The sequence below is a fragment of the Pagrus major genome, chromosome 7, assembly GCF_040436345.1.
Source record: "Pagrus major chromosome 7, Pma_NU_1.0".
In the NCBI taxonomy this organism is placed as follows: domain Eukaryota; kingdom Metazoa; phylum Chordata; class Actinopteri; order Spariformes; family Sparidae; genus Pagrus; species Pagrus major.
In genome coordinates this window covers 17,765,995-17,776,975 of record NC_133221.1, presented here as the reverse complement: position 1 = coordinate 17,776,975, position 10,981 = coordinate 17,765,995, and the positions used below count along the sequence as shown (strand labels likewise).

The 10,981-nt window shown below is 40.6% G+C and overlaps 1 protein-coding gene across 1 annotated transcript; it reads left to right on the top strand.

The window, feature by feature from the left end:
- The first annotated feature begins 807 nt into the window (after positions 1–807).
- On the top strand, positions 808–4,816 carry ssr4 (signal sequence receptor, delta). The gene is made up of 6 exons (XM_073470682.1): positions 808–984; positions 1,211–1,329; positions 1,429–1,503; positions 2,966–3,055; positions 3,179–3,244; positions 4,159–4,816. The coding sequence occupies exons 1-6, from the start codon at positions 936–938 to the stop codon at positions 4,261–4,263; spliced, it is 504 nt and encodes a 167-aa protein (XP_073326783.1). The 5' UTR covers positions 808–935; the 3' UTR covers positions 4,264–4,816.
- Positions 4,817–10,981: the final 6,165 nt, after the last annotated feature.

Here is a 10,981-nt window from a genome sequence, read left to right as displayed (position 1 = left end):
TGTATTATTGTTATAGGGCCAATATTAGCCTCAAGCTATCAAGACCTAAAAATAAGTCTTTAAACCATAAGGATGTAATAAATTCAGTGGTGGAAGGAGTAGCTATGCAATTTACTCAATCACAAGTAAAAACCCTGCATTCAAAATAGAACTTTAAATGGGCTCTGTGTATAAACGATATTAATGAGGTAGTAATACAAACTCAGGAATATTCATATTTCCATATCTGAATAAACAATCTGTTATGTTATTGTATAGGTTTATAATCACTAACGCATGAATAAATAATAGGTATTTTAATGTTTTAGCTGATTTGGCATGAGCCTATTTTAACTGTCCTGTAGCCTACTTTTGGTCTGTGTCACATTCATATTTTCAATAAAATAAAAATCAGCAGTGTTGATTGTATGGCTTTCACATATTTTTTTTTTAAGTAAAAAAGTACAATATTTCCCTTAAAAATTGTAGTGGGGTCGATTTATACAGTATCATAAGGTGGAAACATTCAGGTAGGCTACGAGTAACGTTACCTAAAAAAAATACTTAACTAAATGGACTTAGTTCTTCCACCACTGGATAAATATCACACAAAAACCAACGTACCACACAGCTTTTACATAATATACCACATTTAAATTGTTTTAGGTAAACAAATGTGTGGTAAAACGTATTAAAATGACTAGAGGACTAATTTTAATTTATTCAAAGCCTATCCTCTGTTTTGATTCAGATCAGATGACGTGTCGACATAGTAGTTTCCCAGAGTGCTTCGCGGCGCAACAGTCCACGTCATTCCTGCGCAGCCGCAGAGGAGTAGCATCGGTGAGCTGAGGTGGACTTCTTTCCTTCTGTCAGTGTGAAAGGAGCAGTACAGTTGAGCTGCTGGACGCCAGGAACAACACAAAACCCTCCCAGACAACCTCTCAGACGCCACGATGATTCGGATAGCCGCCTTCCTCGCTCTGCTGGTGGTCGCCTGCTCTGGTAAGTCAGCGGGGAACCGGTTGGAGAGATCTGCGGGGGTTAATCAGCCTTTAATGCTAACCACATATAGCTAGTAGCTAAGTAGCCCATTGAATCACTTCCATTGGTCCTCTGAGTTAGGTGGAATATTAGTCTTGGTGATATGTGTGTCGACTGTTAACTCTGTGCAGATGATACCTTGGTGTCAAAGATGTTATTAACCCGTCTCTGCACTGTGTGGTTACAGGAGAGAGCTGCACGGACCCAGTGATCACTCCGTCGGCCTACACCACCTCTGACGCCGTCATCTCCTCCGAGTCTGTCTTCATCGTTGAACTCAGCCTGGCCTGTGCCAACGGAGCTCAGGTAACAGTCCACCTCTAAGACTTTAAACAAACAGTCTGATTATATATTGATGTTATCGAGCCACTGGCTTCCACTGATGATCATTTCTGTCCTCTCCAGAGTGTGACTCTGTATGCTGATGTCAATGGAAGACAGTTCCCAGTGACTAGAGGTCAGGATGTTGGCAAGTACCAGGTATGGAAGTGGCTTCAAGTTCATATGCACTGAGTGAGGCATTAGCTCTCATGGTTCTCATATGTGATCTACAAGCCATAAAACTATAAGATAATGGCCCCGAAGAGGGGCTGAGCATAGAGCCACTATGAGTTGAGTATTGAGTGCTGTCTAACTGCAAATCTCAGTTTGTCACATTTACACACATTTAAACTAGGGGTAGGCCGATATTCAGCACTTTGCTGATTATCGGTATCAGTGATTTTTCTGTCCGATTGCAGATAAAATAAACTAATTTAAAAATGTGCTACTTTGGCTCTGATGCAGTGTCCTCTCACCCACAATATCTGATTGGTAACCTGTCACAGCTAATAGCCTATAAACACTGAATAAGCTGAATCTGCAAAGTAACTAGTAACTAAATGTATCAATAAATGTAGTAGAGAGTGTGAAGTAGCAGAAAATAGAAATAATCTAGCAAAGTACCTGAAAATCGTACTTAGGAACATTACTTGAGAAAACTGTACTTTCAATCCATCACTGGTTGTTCAAAAATTTTGATACAAAGAGTTTAATTTTTTACTGCAAATGAATATTGGTGCCAAATGTCAGTTTTCAGTCTCCTTGCTTTCTAATAATCGGTATCAACTCTGAAAAAAACACATCTGTCAAATATCATTTTGATATCAAACATGTGACTGTTCAACTGTCTGATCATTAAGCACCATCTGCAATGCCCCACAACACCTTTCCGACATGAACTGGGAGGGAATTGTCACTTAAATCTAACAACCCTATCACTTCTCATGATGGCCAGTAGAGCTGCAACTAACACACTATTTTCATCGCTGATTAATCTGCCAATTACTCTACAAAATGTCCCAAAAACTGTGAAAAATGCTCATCACAATTTCCCAGAGCCCAAAGTGATGTTTTCATATTGCATCTTTTCTCCAACCAACAGTCCAAAACCCGAAGACTCTTTATGTACTATCATACATGACAAGGAAATGCAGTAAATCCTTACATTTAAGAAGAAGGAGCCAGGAAATGTTTGAGATTTGTGCTTGAAATATTAATATAAATATTAAATGATTAACTGATTATCAAAATAATTGACAAGATATTAACTCATCACTCAAGCCATCTTTTTCTTTTTGCACACAAACTACTTCTGTCAGTTTTTATCCGTACAAAGAAGTGCAACAACGTGATTGACACTGAGGAGGGACTGTCTGAAAGTACACTGTTATCCCTGTTAGAATGATTCATCACCTCCCTATTACAGCAGGGTTTAATCTTTTCCTCTGAGTGTGGCCATACAGAACAGCCATAAGCACTTTTGCTTTTTGTCCGTGCAGCCCATATCCTCAGCAGCTCATAAACACACTCCACAGCCTCTCGGAGAGGAGTGAAGGCTTCTAATTTAGACACTCTAAAAAATAAAATCAGATATTTGTCAACATGTGACTTCTTCCCTCAGGTGTCCTGGAGCCTTCCTCACAAACAGGCCAGCTCTGGAACATATCAGGTCAAATTCTTTGATGAGGAGTCCTACAGTGCCCTGCGCAAGGTCAGTATTCGATTGTTGATCATAGTTTCCTGCCAGTAAGCTCCACTTGCTTTGCAATATGCCATCTTTTTGAAGGAAAAACTGTTTAATTTGAATTATACATGTGAATCTGCTTTGTTCCAGGCCCAGAGAAACAATGAAGATGTAAATGCCATTGAGCCTCTCTTCTCTGTCAACATTGACCACAGGGTGAGTCTCCCATAGACCCTCAGATCGAACACATGACTGCACTCATGGTGCCATAAGCCTTGTTTAACTGAATAAACACTTGCAAATTAAAGCTGCTACAATCAGTGTTTTCATAGGATTAATTGAATCACATGAATACTTGCTCGAAGTGATAAACCCACAGAATTATCACCTGATTTTGCGATACCCCCCTTAGCTTTACAGAGCTGTGTAGCATCTTTCTACTCTATATTTGGATTTTACTACTTTACAGTTTTTGGTTCAGCCTTGCGGCATTGATCAGCAGGCTGCTTTTTTCTGCTAAAAGGTTCTATAAATACAATATAGTGGAGACCACAACCAGACCTAAAAGGGAGTGATAATTGGACTTGTATTCACTAGGCGGCCAGAAATACAACTGAAAAATGAATGGCAAGGTTGCTCCGAATATTCGAGATGTATAATTAGCCATCTGATTACTAACACATTTTTTTTCCAATTCCCCAAGAGACCAAAAAACCTCAGTTATTGCAGATATTCATTGTAGTGTATTATTCCTCAGTCTAAACAAAAACAAAAAAAAATTAAATGGATTTAAGGCATTATTTAATTAGTCAAGTAATTTCTTAAGGATGTCCCTCCTCACTACAACAGATTTTTTATTGTATTAAATTTGGGGAAGTTGTATTGCGATCATAAAGAAATATATCCTGTACAGTGCAGGTTATTTGTAACTTATTTTATTGTACTAAAAGGTCAGGATGACCAACTGTGTGGTCATTGTGTACTTTGTCTGAGCAATCACCCGTGTTGCTTTTAGCCTCAGAGTATTCTTAGAACCAGGTGAAACTAGAATGTGTAGTTAGTCGTCCCTGTTTACTTCTCCTCCTCTATAAAGCAGTGATAAGCCTCTTTTTTCTTTAATCTCTCTACAGGGTGCCTGGAACGGCCCATGGGTGTCGACTGAGGTGGTGGCTGCCCTCATTGGTATCCTGTTCTACTACATGGCCTTCAGTGCTAAGAGCACCATCCAAGCATAATCAGATTCACAATCACTATTTAACCACTGGATCATTAAAGACTGAATTCAGGTGGCACTCGACCTACGATCCATCATCCAGTGTGGTGGCAAGCCAAAAGGGTTTCGCCACATGGTCTGCTTTGGGACGAGGAGCAGGAGTAGCAGTCTTTGTATTTTTTTTTTATTCAGACTGTGTCTGTATGCCATCAGTCTTATCAATTTACAGATGAATTGCGTCATGAGTTTGTCTCGTCAATGTGGAGGAAATTTTGTAATTTTGATAAAACCAAACAGTAAACCTGGACCACAAAAGTCAACAAAACAAATAAAGATCACGTACTGTATTAAGTCCTGCTTAAAAAAAATGTAACTACTCCCAGACCAGTTCATCCTTTGTCCTTCTGTGTGGATATACTGGGCAGAGTGGGACTGTACAGATGTGCCAAACACCAACAGGGAGAGATCAAGACCTCGATGCATATGAAATGTCAATAACGTGACTGCACTGGCTGGCCTGAACAGGCTAAGTGTATTTGTCTCTTCCAGTAAAATGAATAAATGGCTTGTTTTTCTTCCAGTGTGATGTGGTGGTTCATGTGATAGACCTATAAATTACTTTATCTCCAAGGCAGACTGAAAACTTCAAGTCTTTTTATTCCAGATGTCAACTATAAGGTTTTTCTTTTTTTAATGCTTCTATGCTGACGGTAGCCATGCCTGGAGGGATTGTTTATGGGTCGCCTGTCCCATTCTTGTGTATGCAATATCTCAGTAACGCCTTGAGGGAATTTCTTCAAAATTTGACACAAATAAAATAATACGCTTTATTTATATAGCACTTTTCCAAACAATACAAAGTGCTTCACAGAAAAGAAAGAAACGACAGCTGATAAAACCAACACAAATGAAAATAAAACAAATTCTGATTCTGATAAAACAAGGCAAAGTTAAAGTGGACTGAAATGATAAAGTCAAGACCTTATGTCCACTAAATGTCCTAAATGTACACTAACACTCAAGGATGAACTGATAAGAATTTGGTGGTCAATGGTCACATTACCTCACAAAACACCCATCAGCCTTAACTCAATAATCCATAAGATAATTATGACAAAACATTCATACAAATGTCGAATAGGATCAAATTTATATGTAGTGATGACATAATGTTCTGCAGAAAACCTTTTTTGCGCATTATTCAACATCGTAACTCAGGAGCAGACTAAGACAGACTAATTCCTGGAGAGATGAAAAATGGTTATACAGATATACTTAGGAGTTACAGCTCTATGTCTGATCTGATTAACCATTTCTAATTTCCCTAAAGAATGATTTACACCTACTGATGGAGAATCCAGACTAAGTCAGTCACATGAGAACTATTTTTGTTTACATTTTAAAGGGTACTCAATCATTACTGGTAGTTACTGAAATCATGGAGAAAAATAACCCTGTTGTTGTTGTAAACATGTTCAGTTGGAAGGTTGTGGCTGTACTCTCAGTGGAAATTTGGGCTATTTTTGTCTGCAGAGGAGAGGCATCACTGTCCCACTGGTGTTCCTAGATAGTCAAGGAGAACTACGTGTTCGGACACAGCAGCAGCACTCCGGCACCTGATATCCTGTCCTGTTTTCTCTCCGTGGACACTGTATGCGACATTAAACATGGTGTAAGTGTTAAATCAGCAAACAGGCACCGGAGCTGCATGTGTTGCTGACCTGCTGTAGTGCAGTGCCACCAGTTGAACACACTGTGGCAGCTCTGTGCTGCTTTGTAAAGTCTCCATTGGATTAAAGGTGATTTTGACTGGTTTAATATCAGCTGTTGCTGATTTAATGCAACACATTGCTTGATGCACCTTGAGATCCTGTTCTGTTTTACATCCACCTCAATTTAGTTTGTCACATTTACGGGTACTTAGGGCAATCGCATGCTTATGTGATCTAGTTTGTTAAACTTAGCGTGTCTATTTTTGTAGTTGGCCTGAATCAGTGTTTGCACACACTGCACAGCACGTATAGAGAGACGCACGACTGCAACCTCTCACTGACTCTCATGAGACTAATGTAAACTCTGTATGTGAGTAACATGATCTGCACACATAAACACTGCACAGTGTACAGAGTGCACCAGAAGAAGTTTCTCACATGTCTGGCTTTCTTAAGCTTTGTCAGCCCAAACACACACCCTCTCATGGTGTAAGCACATCCCAGCTTTTGTCTCCTCTCACCTTGGAGAGGAGACAAAAGAGACATCACAATGTTGTTAATTCAAAGAAGACGTGAGCTGGAGTGAATCCAGAGACGCTCTCTCCCGGAGTCATCTATTAGGCTGTGGGAAGTTGATGGAGGGATATAAATGGAATGAACAAACAAACAGGCAAAGAGGGCCACTGAGTCGATGCTGATACAAGACTCGTCCTCTCCTTTGTTGTGTGATGGAGTTTAAAGTGCACAACTCCAACCCACACATCAGGGCAGATTATTGCAGATGTCGAGTGAAATATTTTGAGATTGTTGCTTTTGTTTCAGAGTAAATGCACTCACAGGAAGTCATGATTTATTCTTTCAATGGTGGATTGTTTATCTGTAGATTGTTTTCTGTTTCAGACACTAATTTACGAGGTCATGTAAACAAACAAATGTGAATCACATTTATTTTAATATAATTACACAACACATGGTTTTAATTACACCTTACAAGCACCTTGTAATTTTGTTTTCAGTGGTTTACAGAGTGTACTATTAGTTTGTCATTCTTCTTCATATTATTATATAACAAAGCAAGCATGGCACTTTGTCAAAACCCAACAGTCCTATTTAATTTAACCCAACATTATGTAACTTTTTACCTCATAATAACAACAACTTCAAAATCATTTTGATGGTAGTAAATGGACTTGCATTTCTAAAGTGTTTTTCCACTCTTCTGACTGCTCAAAGCACATTACAAAACTTGTCACATTCACATACATATACACATTTACACACTGATGGCAGAGGCCATGCACGGTGCGGAACTGCTTATCAGGAGCAGTTTGGGGCTCAGTACATTGCTTCAACATGCAGCAGGAATCAAACTAGTGACCTTCCAATTACTGGATGACCCACTCTACCTCCTGAGCTTGAGGAGCTTTGAAAGTGTCTTGTAATAGGTCGAATGGTGTCTCTGTCTCTGTCACTCCGCCCCCCCATCACTTGTTTCTGCACTATGTAACTTCAGTGAGAGGGTAGGATCACAGCGTTACATACATGTTTACTTCTTTTAAACCACCCATAACTGCTTAACCAGAATTTAAGATTACCAACCAACCAACCAACCAACCCACCAACCAACCAACCCACCAACCAATCTATCAACCAACTAACCAAACAACCAACCCACCAACCAATCTTTCAACCAACCCATCAATCAACCAAACAACCAACCAACCAACAAACAAATGGGTGAAAACATAACCTCCTTGGCAGAGGTAAAAAAACAAAACAAACATCTTTACTGAGAAAAAGGAGTTACTGTAGAGGTATCTTGGATTGTGTGTGTGTGTGTGTGTGTGTGTGTGTGTGTGTGTGTGTGTGTGCTGTGAGGCAGAGAAAAGCTGCTCTGACAGAGGTGTGTAAAGCGCCAACTCCGGGGGCAGACACCGATGGGCTTAGTGAGATTCAGCAATGTGGAAACTGGCGTCGCTCGAACTATTCTCACATGAAGTCACACTTACTGTCTCTGCCACGAGCATTGTTTTTACTGCTTGTTCTTTACACTCTTTGCAAAGCAGAACAAGGTCAACAAACACGCAGGGAAAAGTACATACTCAGAAAACAGACTGTATCTTTTCAGGCTTTTCTGGCTTCCCCTTCCTTACACTACAATAACAGTTATTGTTCCGGCTATTTCACGGCTGTGTATGTACAGTGAGGCATGTTATATATGTGCAGCTGTTTTAACCACAACAGTTTGACTGGGTTTGAGTGAATAAACTCACTGTCATTTCCAAGCTTTTGAGCTTTTGTTTTGTGTTATCCCGCTCTTCCTGTCCTGTTGGAGCATCCTCTAATCTGCTTTGCCTGTCAATGCAGTTGCCCTTTTCTCGCTCTTTCTTTTTTGTGGATGTGTTTTCCTTCATCATATCAGACATCCCCTTCAGATTTCACACTAGAAGGTCAACCACAGTAATAGAGCATTTTTTTTAAATTTACATGCACTGCTCATAGCTGGCCAAGAGCCATGAAGTAGGTTAAATGGGATTAGACACACCACAACAAACGTTTTCTTTGCACATAAATCCTGTGAGAGCCTGTTGAATGAGCTCCCATAAAATGGATTTTATCAGAGTCGGTCCACATGCCTGCTTTTACAATGAAGAAAAAAAATCACAGGGTCGTGTTGAGGTGTGAACACAGCGGTCCTTTAAGTAATGAAAACAAGGTGGGTGAGAGCAATAAAAGCCAACCTTGATCCCCTTGGCTCTCACACGTATGAGGCAAGAGTTTCTGCTACATCATAATTGCGGGCCAATAAAAGTAAAAGTGTGGCTATATTTGGCAAAATTCACCTTGAAAACAGTCGCAGTCAAACTGTTGTAAATAAAAGCAATGGGGTGCAGAAAGGCCTACCTTTTATGTGAGGAAAAATGTCTTTCCCAAAATAAACTCCCAGCTGCTTTGACAGACAGAAAGTATACTCAAAAAATGATCAGGCTGAATGGAGAAAAGTGAAGCAAAGTTTTTTGTGTTTTGGAGGCATAATAAATTATCTGGCTCATTTTTCTTTTGCTGTTCACAAAGTAAGATGCTCCAGTGCTCTCCAGACACTGGGTTGGTTGTGTAAGTTGGTTGGGGCCAGAAATGCCTCCCGGTGTCTTGGAATGAGCTTATAGCAGCCTCGGCAGTCATCAGATCTGCGGAGGGGTCTGGAGTTAAGCAATGCAGACACATTGCTCAGCGCAGTAAAGCTCCCGGCCCCAGGTCTGATTTATGCCGACTTTGGTCAAGGCTGGGGGGGCTCCGTCATTCTTCAGAGCCACTGGATGTACTCCTTGGCTGACCCGAAATTGATTTGAAGTTCACCTATTTTCCTGCCCTTGTGGCAGCCACACAGAGGGCTCATTTATTTCCCTTATACACCAGCACAGCCATGGGGCCTGGCAGGAAGCTCTGCCCCCACTCTAATGAAGAAGTGACCTTGAGTTTAGACATCAACCTTGCTTCAGCCTGGAATCCATAAGCATCAGGATATTCAGCATAAACACACCCACAGTGACACACTGCAGGATTACAAAAAAGCAGTAACCTACCCTATAGACCATCTATCATATGCTTTGACAAGGAGGGGGTGATGGTGGTAATAGCTACTGTCAAGTCTTCCATCCTCTGGAAACAAGACAGAGTCACAGAGAAATTCTCTGCAATGATGGATCTAATTTTAGTGGGTGTATGTGCCAGCAAACTCATCCAAGAACATTCATTATTTAGCTGGTGTAATGCTCTCTAATGCACAATGAAAGTGTGCTCTGCCTCTCCCATCAATCTGAAAAACTGGATGGATGTGAAGTCTGACCCTTTCAGCAGAGAAGAATCATCCTCTGACCTCTCAAACTTCCTGACAGGAAGAGGAAAATACATGAACACCCCGAGGGTTTGGGGGAAGTTCATTTATTTCCTGATACAACAAAGTGAGACGCTGGACGTTGTTAGTCTAGCATTTGATTTGGCAGAGAATCAAAGCAGAGGCTTGCATCTCGAGAGCGAATTCACAGTGGCGTGCTGAAAGCCCGAACACCCTGGCTGCACAGAGGAAAAGGTGAGGCTTCTCCTCCGACCCAGACGAGGACTCCTGAGACACCATGAAAGCATCCCAGTATTGTCCTGTGGACACGCAGAGCGCTGCTCTCTCATGAAAAAAGGATGTGCTGAACTGGCTTGAAATGAGTCAGTGGCACTTTAAAGGAACAGTTCAAATCAAAATCAAAAACGCATATTTTTCCATTTGCCTGCAGCACTATATATCCGTCCAGATAGTTGTGGTGTGAGTAGCCAAGTTTTGGAGATATTGGCTGTAGAAAAGTCTGCCTTCTCTCAAATATAATAGAACCGGATGGCACTCGCCTTGTGGTGCTTGAAGCGCCTAAAAAATAAATGTGAAAAACTTGACATCAGTGTCTCTTTCCAGAAATCACGACTCGGTTACTCAAGATAATCCACAGACCTCATTGTGAGCAATTTCATGTTGGAACTATTTTGTTTTCGTATCACCACGCAGAAGGAGGGGTGCATGTACTCACAGATGAGACGCTAACTAACTAAGCTAGCAAATGTTAAAGCCCGCCATTAATGTTTACATCCCGCACTGTCATGAGCAGAGGTGGGAAGTAATGAAGCACAAATACTGTTTTTTTCACGTAGCTGTACTTTACTTGAATACGTATTTTTCTCCCAACTTTTTACTTTTACTACCTACATTTTAACAAAAACAATAACATCTGTACTTTCTACTCTTAACATTTTCAAAACAGGCTTGTAACTTTAGTTTCAATGCATTTGAGGGGAATTAACAATTGTTTTTATTTTGCGTCACTGCACACTAGCTTCCCAGTATCACAAGACTGATTTCAACCTATTAGTGCATATCATGCATGGCAGATGTAGCAAGATGAACCAGATGGAAACAGACGGAGAGGGAGACTCAAACGGGGAAAAAAAGCGTGTAGTGACAAAGGCAGTGACTGATGAATGAATGAA